General features: G+C 37.7%; 1 protein-coding gene across 1 annotated transcript; it reads right to left on the reverse strand.

The window, feature by feature from the left end:
- FGB (fibrinogen beta chain) lies at nt 1-10061 on the reverse strand. The gene is made up of 9 exons (XM_037497761.2): nt 9890-10061; nt 7823-7941; nt 4964-5155; nt 4294-4477; nt 3388-3615; nt 2682-2795; nt 2063-2188; nt 1550-1835; nt 1-351 (listed from the first exon to the last, which is right to left on the reverse strand). The coding sequence occupies exons 1-9, from the start codon at nt 10059-10061 to the stop codon at nt 120-122; spliced, it is 1653 nt and encodes a 550-aa protein (XP_037353658.1). The 3' UTR covers nt 1-119.
- Nucleotides 10062-16215: the final 6154 nt, after the last annotated feature.

Consider the following 16215-nt stretch of genomic DNA (forward strand, 5'->3'; position numbering starts at 1 on the left):
ACTCACAACCTTTTGACAGTTTTAGGGGATATAAGGTATGAAAGAAAATTCCAGTGACATAATATACAAAAATGGTGTTACACCTAGAAGAATAAAAAGCTCTGTGGGGTTGGGGAAGGCTACTGCTGCGGGAAGAAGGGCCTGATCTTCATGGAGATCTTCTTCATGGAGAACCAGGAGCCCTTCCAGTTCATCCACACTACACCGTCGTCCGTGCCATGCTTGGACATGTCCCAGCTGTACTGCCCGCCCCAGTAGTATCTGCCGTTGGGGTTGGCTGCATGGCACCTGTTGTACCACCATCCGCCACCGTCCTCTTTGGAACACTGTTTACTGGGATCTGCAGTTATCCTGGAAGGAGACATGTTTGGGTTATTTGACACTCGGTGCTGACAAGTTTTTCTTTGCAAAGTACCAGCAGAGACTTGCTGTGCGTGGTGCTCCTCCCCACGGCCCCTAGGTAAGGCCTTGTGAACATGCAAAGCCTTCTCTGCCCCAGAGTAAGCAAGGGAGACAACCGGCCTATGTGGCAAATTCCCCTAGAGATTATATTTGCTACCTGATACTGAAATGATAGTTTTTAAATCCCTTGGTATTAGAGAAACCTGGAAAACCAAAGGAAGGTTTTTTATGTTTTTGTTTTTGTTTTTTTTAAAGATTTATCCATTTATTTACACAAGAACTGGGGTACAGGCCAGATGCACGGGAGGGTGAGAGGATTCACCAGAGACAGAGCAGGGAGCAGAAGAGGAAGACTGACCAAACACAATGCTGAGGGGAGCAGCGGGCGTGGCAGGAGAGGTCTGTGCGCCATGTGGGACCCTCGCTGGCTGGCCGGGATTGAACCGGCGCTGCAGAGGCTGTGGACAGCTTCACAGAGTGGCGCTCAACTGCCTGTGCCACCAGGGGAGGCCCCCAAAGGAAGGTTTTCATAGATACATTAGTATATAAGGCGCATATAGAGATATGTTTGAGAAACACTATTCACGAAGCAGCTGTGCCCTAGTCCCATTTCTACCTTTTATGGTTATATAAGCTTTCAGTAAATCTCTGTAGACTTCATCTTAAAGTGAGAAGAAGAAGAGTAATGGCCATCTGAGAGTTGAGGCTTTCAGGTCGTACTTAAAGCATTTTGGCCAGTGGATGACATGCAGTCAGTGCCCAGGAAATGATTGCTGCAAGTGACATTTGCTATCACTGATGACTCCAAGTAACAATATTAGTGGTGGTTTTTAAAACAGGTGGCAGGCAAGGCCTTCCTGGTGGTCTAGGGGTTAAGTCTCAGCACTGTCACTGCTATTGCCTGGGTTCAATCCCCGGCCAGGGGATTGAACACACATGGCGTAGCAGACCTCTCCTGACTTGCCCGCTGCTCCCCTCAGCAGTGTGTTTCAGTCGATTTGCCTGTCCTGCTCCCCACTCTGTCTCTGGTGAATCCTCTCACCCCCACACCTCTGACCTGTACCCCAGTTCTTGTGTGCATAAATAAATAAATAAATCTTTTAAGAAAATAAATAAAATAAAACAGGGGGCAGGACCCAGGGCTTACCAGCCGTCGTTGTCTCTGTCATACGTGCTGAAGAACATGCCGTTGTGAATGGTCATGGTTCTGTTTTCTCCCAACAGCTGAGAAGCTCCATCCATCAGGGCGTTGCCAGCTGTGCCTTTGTATTTGTTCACCGAGAGCTGGTATTTGTTGGCCTCATTCTGCACAGTGAAGCCTCCATAGTGTGCCTTCACCTTGTCTCCTTTCCAGTCCTCCATTTCAATCAAAAGTTCCGTGGGTCTCATCCTGGTAAGCTGGCTAATTTTATCATTTCCAAGCCAATACTCACCTAAAAGGAAAACAAATAAAATGTCACCAATAAGTTTTGAAAACCCTTGGAAAATAAAAAAAAAGCCTTCTTTCTTACTCCTCACACTCTTTTTGTAAATTCTTCTTCATCTCCTAAAACTTCTAAAAAAGACTCCCTACATTAAATGGAAAAACCTCCATTCTAAATAGGAGGATTTTATTTTGCATTTCTTACCAGGTTAGAAAAAACAAACAAATAATTTTTACCCGGTAAGCCACAGTAATTTTTTCCTTCTTCATTCCTTGCAATATTTCCAAATCCTTGTTTATATGGTTCCCATTTCCGGCCAAAGTCAACACTGCCATCTTGGCGGTTCTGGATTACTGTCCATCCTTTGGTTAAAAGGAACAAAACAGCACATATTAACCAATAACAAGTATCATTGCTGTGATGGGAATATCTGAATTTCTTGCCCATTTAATCCATGTTATGTCCACCTATACTTAGTGCTCCAAAATGGATATAATAAGGAAATAAATATGAGAGGAAATTTTTTTTTGATAGCAAGATAACATCGCAAATGATTTTTATTTTTGTGTATGTGATCAAACAGCACGGAGCCTTTAAATAGGTAAAGATTCTATATGATATTGCTAAAAAACTCAATAAAGATACTACAAAACTCTTAAAATCTTTGGAAACTACAAGTATTTTCTCTTACCCCAAATTGTGATGCATAGATATTTTATAACTTTTAAAATATCAGCTTGATTTCCAAATCAAATGGCATATTGTTCATTATATTAACACTAGGTTGTATTTCCTGGCAATCTGTGGTATCAACATCATTACGGAACAATAGATCAACAACTGCCAAATACAAACCTCCATTTTCTGTGTTCATGTCACAGTATACTCTATATGGCTTGATGGCTTTGTCAGGCTGAATGAGGTACATTTCAGATGTTTCACCTCCGTTCCTGATAATTTCCTCACATTCTGTAATAAGACAACATATCATATTCAGGGACCTACAAGCTAGTGGCTTGCTCTTTAGTCACCAATTTCAAAAGATAACTGCTTGCATAAATGACTAAGGAATGTTTCATTTTAGACATTTGAAAATAAGTTATAGAACTTGAATATTTTTTCTTTTTCTCTTTCTTTCTTTCTTTCTTTCTTTCTTTCTTTCTTTCTTTCTTTCTTTCTTTCTTTCTTTCTTTCTTTCTTTCTTTCTACTAAGCTCAGAGTTTTATCTGCCAAAGAGATGAAGAAAGTTCTTCTCTATCTTTTGTTTCCTGGGATATCCATGAGCTTCTAGACAGGTGGAATGGAGAAACTCCTCCACCTACCTAGGTTTCTGCCATGGAATAAGGCAACTGTGTATAGTACTCCACTAAGCCACCCATTATTACAACACATTTTGCTGTTCAAAGCTGGCAAATGCACTGGGCTAAGTCAGAACACAACAACTAGGGATATTTTCATGATGTGCTTCATGATATTAGGATCTTAAATTTTCTCTTATTCTTAGACAGTGTGAGTTCTTCTTCCCCCTCCCCCCATCAACTTATGTCTATTAACCAGTTACCTTTTCCAGATACCACAGGGATATTGCAGCTGACCGTGCATGGGGTGCGGCAGTAATCTATCTGAGTTGAGACATCAGATTCTAATTTTTGTATTTTGCTTCTTAAGTTTTCCAGGATTGAGCGGAGCACACGAAGGTTAGTTGGGATATTGCTATTCACAGTCTCGTCTATATATATTCGGTGCTTTTCCAACACAGAGGAGTACTCATCTATTACATTCTCATTATCTGAAAAAATTAAGTTAGGTAGGAATGGTTAAAATATTTTATCCTCATAAAAAAACAATAAAAAGCAAATTAACATCTTATGGAATGGATACACTTGATTTACTCATCTATTCAATATAAGTAGAGCAGAGCCTTGAAATTTTTAAGAAAGAGACCATATTTCTTTGAAAAATGTTAAAACGGGGGTGTGCTACTCACTGAGATGCCTATGCCAGGCTCATTCACTGTTGATGCTTTACAACAAAGCCAATAGCACTCAACATTCACAACTCAAACCTTAAAAGCTTGGTACCATTATCTTCTATGCAAATGAGTGTATCAAAACATAAAATGCTAAATTCACAAATGCCAAATTTTTACTTTGTAAATAATATCTTTTGAGTCAAAAGTTTCTTAAAGATTGAAAACAGAATCATAGTAAAATTTTTATAGAAAATTATCCCTGCATTGCTGATGATTCCAGACTGAAAGTTGAGTTGGGATTGCTTCTCTGGCAAGTTGCAAGGGAAGATGTCAAGGTAAGGACCTTGGGGTGATCAGGCTCATACTGAGACCAATAAAAATACTATTTTAGCTAATGCAAAAATGCTAATCTTCTTACAATCATGCACGCCCGTGCCAGTCTAATGTTGTTCTAATTTTATACATAATTCAAGCAGGAAATGCAAGGATATCTACCTTTCATTTGCTTCTCCCTCTCTTTCCACATGTTTTTTAGCAGAGTAATATACTGATAGTTGTGAGAAGAGGTCTGGGAAACGGACTCCACATTATTATTTAACTCATCGATACTATTTCTGATTGGTCTTTCCTGTCTGACCAAAGTCTCTTGCAGCTGACATCCTGTAGGACATAACACTCCCTGAAAACAAAGAAAATAGCAGGCATTAGATGAAGGATTTGAGTTATGGATAGTTGTGAAAATATAACACAGTGGACATTTGAGGAAACCATTAAGCAAGAGAAAAACTTTGATTTTTTTTTTTTTTTGTGTGTGTGTAAGACCAGAAATTCTAGAGTCATCATCATATTCCTACAAAGGTTAAAAATAGTCCTGAGAACAGAAAGAATGAAGAACACAACAACTAGGCTGAAAATTTTACCCAAAAAGTGGGCAAAATACGAAAGTAAAGGCAACATCCAGGTATCCTAAGTGTAATCTTGGGACCAGAAGAAAGAAACTAGAAGGCAACCCTTAACCACAGCCCAGGTAATTTACGTTTTGTATCTTATTTCCAAAATAAGCAAACGAACATGGTACTGTGAGTCAGTGACACAGGGGGAAGTCACAACTACAGGCTTTCTCTGCCTGGGGGACCCGACTCTGGGGAAAGCACCATGCACCCACCAGGTCTGGGTCAGCGTGAAGACAGCCCCCAGCATCAGGGGCTTTTCTTTCCACTTTCTTCTGACTGGCAGCTGTTTTGGCAGGCCGAGCACGGTAGCCACCTCCACTGATTGGAGCTGGGGCAGGTCTCAGGCTGGGAGCCACTTCCCTCTTCTTGTCAAGGGGCCTATGGCCACGGGCATCCGGAGAGGCCTGTCGAGAAACAGGCAGAACAAAATGAAGGGTTATATGAGAGCTGAGATGTAGTAATCCAACACCCTTATTTTTCAATTCAGTTTATCATAAAACTGATGATTTGCTTAAGGTTCATCTACTGGTTAGTTGTTGGTAAATCAATAGGCTGCTTAGGTCTCTTTAATAATGGTAGAAAAAACAACTGTGCAAAAGAATCTTTACCTGAGGTTGTTCTTCAAAAGATATCCTAACTTAAAGCTACATCAGTCATGACGAGGAATGACCTCAGATTCTCAAAGTTATACCTATTCATACACAAAATCTGAAGGAATCTATACTATTGGGAATAACAAATATCCTCAACTCACTTGAATTTCTCAGCTCCTATAATTATTGTCCATTATTTTCTCACTTTTAATTTTTATGAATTGATGATTAATTCAGCTAACTCCTGAGTAATCATATTTAAGAGGTAACACAGATTTAGTTATAAAGTAAAGTGTACTTAGACTTTATTTGTAATAAGACAACCTTTAACTTAAATGTGTTTGAAGAGGAATACAGGACACTGGGGCAAGTTTGCTTGGATTCAGGGCTTTGCCCTACCGCTTACAAGCTATAAACTCTGGGGCCAGTTAACTTACATGTGTCCTGTTTCCTTATCTGAAAGATAGGAACAATGCTGTATATAATAACATCAGCCTCATAAGATTACTATAAGGATTAAATTATTTATTTTATCTGATAAGGTCAGGAGAGTACCTGCCACATAACCTATACTTTCTGTTTTTATTAGAAGCATTTATAAAAGATACTATAGTTAAGAGACTTCTCTACAGTTAATTCCAATCTCATTTTTTTCTATCAACAAAATTATATGTTAAACCATTCTCACAGGATTTACTATATGATTTCTTTATGAAGCACTGTGATTTTCTTGTATTTAGAAAAAATATGTATATGTTATAGTAAGAGATAGTGAAGTGAAAACATGCAATGCAATTTAAAAGTTTTTACTTGAACAACTATACCACCATTTGATCTTTGTAATTATGTCCTATTGGGTTTAATTACAAATTAGTAAGTGACTAAATCTCAAGCAGAGACTGAGATATCCAGCTATTATGCAAGCTAAGGAGTCATAGAAGGGCTCTATGGATTTTATTGTCATTTAATAATTAAATGATTATAATCTTTAACATTTAAGTGTAAGGGCATAGGAGGTACTAGGATTTAAGCCCCAGGAAGCTGGCTCCAAATACCTGTGTTCAGCTACTGAACTTATTGTATCTGTTCTATGTGACTGCAATAAAAATCATGATGTGCCTAGACTTAGGGAAAATTTGCGTATTTCACACCAAAGACTTCCGATCCCAGCCTGAGCTCTTCTAAGGAATTTTGTAAAATGTGATTCACCTGCTTTTTACGAATCAAATTATAACAAAAGAAGAATAATTTCCTTTTACTTCAGAGTGCCCTTAGAAAGGTAGTATTGATGGTGTAGTTTTACTAGAGAGAAGGAAATGAAACATATTTAAAGAAATGGTGTGGGTATTTAGGTTTATGAATACCAGTTACTGACATAACCACTTTGGAGCCTAAACTATTAAACTATTTCTGTTGGTGAGCACAAATATAAAAACCTAATACTTTATCAAAATTTGCTCTCATACATTATTTACTTAACTTTTTTGTTACTAAATAAACAAGCCAGATCACTATCTTTCTCTCTCAAGATAGTTTGATAATTAGAACAATTAGCTTCCCTTCAAATTCAACAAATGCTCCAAAATGAGTCACTTCATTTAAATATCACTGTGTACACTTAGTTCTAGTGTGACAATATTATGTTATATACAAGAAATTTGATGACAAAATGATAATATTTTATTATCATTTGATAATAAAATAAGCATTCATTAAATATTCATTTCCCTATATGCATTTCTGTATTTGTGATATCTTCAAACCAATAGGAAAAAAATCACCCAAGATAGTACTTGTGGAAAAACCAGTGTATAAATGAATAACAACCTAAACGATATGTTTCCTAGCATTGATGGTAACAATAAATAATACCTATAGTAAAATTTCTCATTTAAAAAGAGCACTGTTTCATATTCTATCACTGTGCTTGATTTATTCTGCTTTCATATTTAGCTGATAATTTTTATTCATAAATAGCCAGTAATCTTAGGAATCAGATATCACCCTCCTTTACCAAAGCGGTAAAGTTACCAAAGCTTTTCCTTCTTTGAAAATATTGCTCTTATTATTTTATGGTTTGCAAAATTTTCAGATCTTTATCATTTTAATTTTATATAACATATTGCTAGAACTAAACGAAAATCATGGAACACAGAAAAACAAGTGAGAAAGTACATCTTACCTTAGACCCGGGCTCTTCATCCTGGTAAATAAAGGAAATAAACCAGAAAACAGTAAATTACTATTTCACTTTTATATAAGAAATGCTATTTAGTGTTCTTCAAATAAAACAGCTCTATGAATTAACAATTCAATTCATAAGTAAAACCAATGTAAATATCATTAAAGCAAATATTAACATATGATTGAATATATCATTCAGTTGTATTTTATATTAATATTAGTAACAATACGTAAAATATTTAAAACAATATTTTAAAAACAAAATAGCAGTAATATAAATTTGTTTAAAGTCACCTCATCGTAGTCACTGACAGCTTGGGACCCAGCTATAAAAATACATAATAATAGCAGCAATAGATGTTTCATGATTTTAAATTTTTCAAAGTTCCAAGAAAACATCCTTTGCTTGTGGACTTAATCGAGAGATCTTCAATCTTATATATACCTGTGTGCTCAGTTAGGTATGACTTTAGAAATGGTTACCTTCCTTAGTTAATGTTTAATTTTTGGGTTCATTTGTTGGCTGAAACATTTTATCACTTAAGCAACATCTTCCCAGCAGGACTATTTACTTGTCATACAACTGTTCTTCATTGTTGGCTGAATTTAGAATCTCCAAAGTTCTTCAAAAGTTCTCCGAAGTTTCATTGGACAATATGATGGGAAATGGAGACATTCCTAAAAGAGTGGTGTATCACACATTTCCTGAAAATGAATGTGGATGTTACAAAAGTTCATGGAAAATGCATCAGGAAGAAAACATTTTTAACCCAAGCACTTAAAGCTGGACCTTTCACAAAGCATCAACTAACATTATGAGCTTTCTATGTTTTGAAGATTTATGTAATTCAGTTTTAAAATGTGTCACTAAAATCAAGAATATTGTTATATCACCATGTGTTTATTTTCTCTTTATATGTTAATCAGAAAAATAAAACTACAATCCATGACTTCATCTCTGACAGACTTGAAAAAGAAATGTCATCTGCTCTTTTTGCTCTAACCACTTTTCATATTTTATCCTTTATTAATATAAGTTAAAATGTTCCATAAGTTCTAAACATTATTAACATAACTAGTAGATTACAGATTCCTAAATCAAAATATTATTATGGTGATAATAATAATAATATTATTATGGTGATTATATACATATTTAAAATCTTATTTTTATATCATAGCTTATATTTTGTGTGATGTTGTATTTTATATTGTCTATAAAACAATGTTACTTTAATGTCACTGAAGCCTTCATACATCTATTTAAAATAGATGTCCAAACGTAAGATGTGGCACATTTTTTTGCATCATTTCCTCTAAGCCACCGAATGCATCATTGTCATCTTTTCATTTGCTTTTTGCAGTCAGGATTAACAACTCCCACAAGAATCAACAGGGCACCAAAGTCAACAGCACAAATCCCAGGAAGTGTGCTTTATAGCATTTCCTGGTTTTGAAATGATTTCATTGAAAAGATAGGTCATTTAGATTTGGCAGGAGAGAATGTTTTAGACGTTGTGTTCAAGTGAACTTTGATAAGAATTTAAGGTCCACTACGTTTTTTCTTCTCTTCTCATCCCAAACTCTTCTAACAGATTTATAGAAACAAAATATTGAGTTTGAAGGAAGGGGGCTCCCTGGTGGCTAGAGGGGTTGGGCGTTAGCACTATGAAGCAATCCGCATCTACTGCAGCACGAGTTCAATCCCTGGCCAGGCCAGGGGCTCACCCACATGGCACAGCAGACCTCTCCTGTCCGCTGCTCCCCTCAGCAGTGTATTTCAGTCCATCCACCTGTTCTGTTCCCCACTCTGTCTCTGGTGAATCTTTTCACCCCCTTCCCCACCTCTGGCCTACACCCCAGCTCTTGTATGCATAAATAAATACATCTTTTTTTAAAAAGTAAAGTAAGTAAAATGCTGGATTGGATTCTTTGAAATCTCTGCCCCATTTACTACTAGTGAGTAAGCATTGTTCTTTTAGTTTCAATATTTTAATATTTGGGGGGAGAATAAACTACCTGAGAGAGCAAATATATGCACATGTATTAATTGAAATAAGATACAAGACTTCTTCCCTTTAAAATGTGACAGAAAAAATTACTTTAATAATCTGAACAAGGTTTTAGGTTAATGATGTTAGATTCCTGTTACTTAAAAAGACTACCTACCTGTTAGGAAGACCAAAACAATTTTTTTTTTCTTTTGCAGTAATATCATATTCACTTTCAGGCATTGATAATTCACAAACTAGCAATTGAATCAGTATTTAATTTCCAGAAATTTGGTTTTTTTTTTTAAGTTTCTTCTAGCATATATAGAACCCTGTACAGCATTAAAGGAATATTCCTTTATAGTCACACCCTTTCCTATTCTGACATTCTTCTCATCAGCAGCAAGGAGGTAAAAAGCAACTGCTATAATGTACATTCCGTAAGAGCTGTAACATTTATTGCACAAACTGTTCTTGAAAGCCTGGTCTGTGACGGGCACTGTTTGAGGAGCTGGGAAAGCACTGGCGAGCAAGATAGACATGGCAGGTAGTCAATAAAAATTATAGAATGAATGAGTGAACCGGCCTTCATTGAATCATGTGTCAGATGCCAAGCTCTGATAGTCGTTTGTCTTAATTAATTCTTGAAACCACTGAGTTCTACAAATAATGAAACTGAGGTTCAGAGAGGTTAAGTAAACTGCCCAAGGCATACAGATTGGAAGTTCTGTTCTCAGGACTTGAGCCAGATCTGCCTACCCCTAATGTCCAGGCTCTGAGCCCATTACACTACATTGCCTAACAAAATATAAACATTATAAAGAACTGCCCTGTACCTTTTTTGGTTTGTTTGGTTGTCGTGGTTGTTTCCTTGGCTAGCCTATCATGTCAGCCTTTTTGTGTCTCAGACTGACACCTTCATGCTGCATCTTTATTCCCCCCTTGCATACAGTGTGGGTGTGGATATTGACATCTGTGCACCAACTGTGGTCAATGTAGTGAAAATAGCTGTAAGTTGCTGTCATTTAGTTCTTGTTAGAGTTTCTTAAAAATAGTTATGTGCAACTATATCAACACTCTAAAGTGCCTAATATCAATAAGAAAAGTACCGTGTTTTCAAAGAGAGTTTCTTCTTAATAGAATACCTACATTTTTAAAATGTTGATCCCATTGGTGGAGCAGAAAGGGAGTACTATTTGTTCAGCTATGTTTTCAGGTCACTAGTGCAGTGATCTTCGTATTAGCTGATGCCCTTACACAAGTCAAGGGCAGTAAATCAGTGACAGAGAAAACAGAGATAATCTGTCCTGCCTCGCAGCTTTCTGGTGGGAAGAGCAATCCTGCGGAACTTTCTTGTTAATGCACTGTTGATACTTTTCCAATTCATGTCAAGCCCAGTCTATAGGGCACAGGCAATTTGCATTCATCAAATCTTTTCTAGTGCATTTGCTCTGTGGCTGGTAGTGTACTGGGGAACGAGCATTTTGGTGCTCAAGATAGATAAGCGCTCTGGCCTCATGACGCTTTTTATCCTGAGAGGACAGGAAATGAAAACTACTTGTATTAACATGTCCTGAGCCGAAGACAGGAAAGGCCAAGGCCTTGGGAACTGTAATCGGGTACCTCACCTCCCTCAGAGCAAAATGTAACTAGAAAGATAAAAGCTTTAGACTTAAAGCTTGTGGTGTGAATTGATGATTTATAGCACACCCCAGGCACATGGTATGTACTTGATAAATATTTGTTGAACAAGTTTATGAAAGCAGGAGTGAGTGAATGATTGAATGAACACTGTATATACTGATTCTTTGTCTAAAAAGACATAAATTTTGAGATACTATATTAAATCATTGTTAGTCTCAGTGTGTATTTTCTTGTCTTTCCCTGAGCAAGCATTCGGGAACAACTATCCAAAGGGAAATTAATACTGAAAAGCCAGAAAGCAGCTTTAATGGGTAAAAGAGTTTTAATGGGTAAACCTAAGGCCAGTGTGGTGATCCTCAGTGGGAAATCATGATGCATGCGCCATCTTGTTTCTTGAGAAGAGCCTCCCTCTGACTTGGAAGATGTCATTTTGGTTAAGGGAACTGACAGAGAACATGGTTATTTTCTTCTTCTTCTACCCTATGCCAGCCACAAGAGCTAGAGAAAAGAGAGATGGTCTCAGTGTGTCACACGGAGACTCAAAGTCATGATGTGTGTAACAAGTACCTGGAATGACCCCGAAAATGCAGGAGTGGGGCTCTCGTGATCCTATTAATATTATGATACCCTGATGCTCTAGCCAACTGAGCCAAGGGTACAGACTTTATCCAGCCCAATCAACTCAGCCCTCTCCCACAATTCAATGTTTGGAAAGGAAACAAGCAGTTAGGTCAATGGCGCATCATCTCAGCATTCTACTGAGACTCACAGCTTTAGCAGAAGTAACCCAATTTTCTAAAGTTGATCATTTGATTTTTCTTTTGATTCTGTGAGACACCTGATGTCCTTCCAAAAGTACAAAGCCCCACACTTTTATCTTTTGGTAGGCTAGGCTGAGATGACTTCTGAGTTTGTTGAACTAGCCCAAAAAGAAAATTAAGATTAAATGTTTACTAATCAGACTATGTTTTTAAAGCATATATTACACATTAGAAGGAGAAGCTGTGTTTTCAAGCAGTGTAGTAAATCATGTACAATTTTCTACATTAAGTGCATGGTATCAGCCATAAAACTGTATATAATGAACTTTTTTGCGTGAAGTATTTTTATAATATTCATTTAGAAATCTCTTATTATTTGATAAATATGTCTTGAATTAAATTAACAAATTTTCTGTAAAATGTGCCTAGCAGTAAATTAAAATGCTATATACTTATATATTTAAAATTTATAATTATAATTTACAATTTTGAGTCTTTCTATCCAAGAATAAGGCATCTATTTTCATGATTAAATATTTTTATGCTCCTTAATTTTTTCCCAGGTCTTGCACATTTTTCACTTATTACTGTTATAAATAAGATCTCCCCCCATTGCATATCTATGTTTTTAAGATTTATTTTTATTTATTTATGCATACAAGAGCTGGGGAATAAGCCAGAGGTGTTGGGGGTGGGGGTGTGTGTGAGAGGATTCACCAGAGACAGAGTGGGGAGAAAAACAAGCAAATCTACTGAATACACTGCTGAGGGGAGCAGCGGGTGAGACAGGAGAGGTCTGCTGTGCCATGTGGTTTAACTCCCTGGCTGAGATTGAACTCATGCCACAGTTGCTGGTGATAGCTTGATAGTGCTGAGACTTAACCCCTGTACCCCATCCCATTACATTTTCTAACTGCTTTTTTGAAAGTTTTCGAATTTTAAAATGATTAGTTTTGTACTCAGATATTTTAACAAAGTCTTTTATCTTTACTATAGTTTTTCCAGTTGATTATTTGGGTTGTTGATTTTTGGGGGCAAATACAATTACATCATTTGCAAATAGAGGTGGTTTTCCTTCCTTATTCTACTTTGCAACACTTATTTTTTCTCTCAGCTGATTTCGTTTGACTAGTATTTTCAGAGAAAAAAAAATGCTTTTAAAATAATGATGATAGTGGGAATCTTTGTATTGTGACCTAGTAGTAAGAATGCTTTCAATGTGATGCTGGCTTCTGGTAGTATAGTTGTAAATGAAAGTCAAAAGAGCCTAAATTATAAGTAAAATCTTAAAATAATAAAAATGCCTTAATCTTAGTTATTGATGTTCAGAAGTTTTTCTGTCAATAACCTCCCCCTTTTTTTTTTGCAAATGATAACAATGCTAAAATGTTCATAACTAACAGTGGAACTTAATTATGCCCAAGAGCTTCCCAGGCATCAAATGGAAGAACAAACCCTCAGATTACTGTGGGGAAACTCATACCTTTATGAAGTGCAGTAGTGACCCCTGCTGCCCAAATAAGGCAGCTGGGGTGTCAGGATAAGGATTGGGAAGGGCTTTTTGTTTTTGCCAGTTAGTCACATAACTTTGCAATTTATGAAGTATAAGTTCCCTTATTGTACATCTTCACTCACTCGCCACCAAAACTCCAGGGCCGTTATCCTATCCTCTTCTTCTGCTATCTCCTGCTCCCTCCCCTCCCAGTGCGCTCAGATAACCAGCCTATTTTTAAAAGACTAAGAATTACTGCTGTGCCTGACAGTTTTGTTGTTGTTGTTGTTGTTTGTTTTGGTTACTTAAATTCCACAAAAGAGTGAAACCATTTGTAACTGTCTTTTACTTTCTGACTTATTTCAGTTAGCATGATGACCTCAAGATCTATCCATTTGGTCCAAAAGGCACTACTTATCATTCTTAAAAGCTGAATAGTAGCCCACTGAGTATATATTCCACAACTCCTTTATTCACTTGCCTACAGTGGACCTTTAGGTTGGTTCCATGACTTGATAATTGTGAATAATGCTGTTAAAAACATAAAAGTGCCTAAATTTTTTGTACCAGTGTTTTCATCTTCTTTGGGTAAATACTGGTATTGCTGGATCATATGGTATTTCCATTTTCAGGTTTTTAAGGAATCTCCATCCTGTCTCCCATAAGGGCTGCACAAGATTACACTCCCACCAACAGTAGATAGTGTTCCTTTTTCTCTACATGATCGACAATGCTTGCTATTTCCAAGTCTTTTGATACAAGTCATTCTCACAGGGGTGAGGTTACATTTCATTGTAGCTTTTATTTGTATTTCTCCGGTAATAGCTGAGAGGAGCATTTTTTTCAAATATGGGATTATAAAAATTTCCCAGGATGATTATTTAACAAGTTAATACATCCAATTAGACAGCTATTCCATTGCCACAGATAGAATCTTTACATTTCTATAATTTGCCATTTAAAAATCATGTTATTTTGTATAGTTATTACTATCTGTAAGTAAACTATAATATGATTTACTTTATCAAGTATATGTTTTATAATTAGGCATTTCCTTGCACAGCCTACCACCAGTGGCCAGAGAATATCAGTTCTTTGGTCAAACTGAATCAGAGGTGATTATCTTTTCAAGTGGAAACACGGCTGTAATGTTATTGTTTCCAATGAGATGATCAACACTCATTGTTATGCTTTTTTTTTTACATTGATTTGTTTTTGTGATTTTTAAAATCCCCTCTCAAATGTATGCATTATGTTCTGGGGACAGGATCAGTAGAACTGATTATGGTTGAGGAGGAAGCAGAGCCAGTGAAACATCTTATTACTCAGGTTTGCCAATATACAACATCATCAATTGTTCTTTACACTTAGAAAAATAAATGAACAGTATTGATAGCAAGTTGCAGATTTTACCTGGACAGAAATCAGAACAAAATACCAACAATTTGGCAACAGGACATGCAAAACAGGAAAAAAAAATAGCTTAACTGTCTAGTTGTGTCCTCTTCCACAACTTTTCAAAGCTGGTGGCATTGCTGAGCTCCACTAACTAGCAGACAACTTGGAATAACCGAGTTATGCAGTTTGGAGAGGTTTGTGTGTGTGTGTGTGTTTTTTTTTTTTTTTTAATTTATATAGCAAAAAGAAATGTGGGATTTTTACACTATGTTGTTGAAACAAAAGTCTTTTCCAAAACTTCTCAAATTTAAACAATCACTCAACAACTATTTACTGGACAGTGCAAGTACAATTGTTTTCGGATGCTAAGGTTAATGATTCTGACGAGAAAATATATTATTGAGCAAAGGAATATAATAAAGATTCCAGCAGAACTTCCAGTCCAGGTGCAATGAACATTACAATGCAGGCATAATCAACACATTTGCTTACTTACAGCTCCTTCCCTTTCAAGATTCATGGCCAGGGCCTCAGCACTCTTATCTACAAGGTCAGGCAGGGGGCCAAGCTGATCTCTCTCTCCCAGGCCATCCCTGAATGCCTGCATCTTTCCCCCCTTGCCTTGCCTTGACCCCCTTGTTTGGGGACTTTGCCACAAGTGGTTGTGTCTGCTGAAACACGATGTTATTCATGTAACAGATAAGGACACAGTTGGGTGCTCAGACCTTGCGGGCTACCCAGATCTGGGACCTCATGCATGAGTAATAAAGCTTCTCCGGACCTCACTATTCCTGAAGCACCGCTTGCTCTTCCTCCGCCTGGGTAAAAGCCTAGAATTTATTTCTACAACACTTCCAGCCCAATGGAACCAAGATGTGGAACTGCCGGAGGGAAAGGCCTGGAGTTCCAGACCGTGGGCGAGCCTTTGCTCTAACCAGGGTCACTCTCTCCAGCCCCTCCCAAGAACTGGTTTCGTCGGTTCTCTAAAGAAAAGCATTAAGTTTCCGCGCAAACAACCGCAACTATAAGCCAAACCCTTTAATACCAAGAGTAAACGCGATTTTTTTTTGCCCTAAAGATTTATCTATGCATACAAGAACTGGGGTACAGGTCAGAAGTGGGGGGGGCGAGAGGATCCCCAGAGATAGAGTGGGGGCCAGAACAGGCAGACCGACTGGAAAACACTGCTGAGGGGAGCAGCGGGCGAGACAGGAGAGGTCTGCAAACACGACCCCAAGACCAGCTAAGGGAGCGCCCCGACCATTCCAGCCCGCGCTTCCACAAGCCCCGCCCCCCAGCCCTGAGACTCCGCCCCGGAGGCGAACGGAGGAGGAAGGCCCGCCCCTTGACCCCCGGCGGCCCGCTGGCGAGCAGCGCGCGTGCGCAGAGTTGCGTCACATC

Source organism: Talpa occidentalis, unplaced genomic scaffold (assembly GCF_014898055.3).
Source record: "Talpa occidentalis isolate TD23 unplaced genomic scaffold, MPIMG_talOcc4v2.1 talOcc4.8, whole genome shotgun sequence".
Lineage (NCBI taxonomy): Eukaryota > Metazoa > Chordata > Mammalia > Eulipotyphla > Talpidae > Talpa > Talpa occidentalis.

Bases quoted from the DNA above. Each gene is read 5' to 3' on its own strand.
- FGB (XM_037497761.2), bottom strand. From the start codon at position 10,061: ATGTCTATCTTGCTCGCCAGTGCTTTCCCAGCTCCTCAAACAGTGCCC. The intron at 4,478-4,963 runs GTGGGTGCATGG...CTTTGTTTTCAG, and splicing joins TTCACGCTGACCCAGACCTG to GGAGTGTTATGTCCTACAGG. The intron at 3,616-4,293 runs GTAGATATCCTT...TAATTTTTTCAG, and splicing joins GAGGGAGAAGCAAATGAAAG to ATAATGAGAATGTAATAGAT.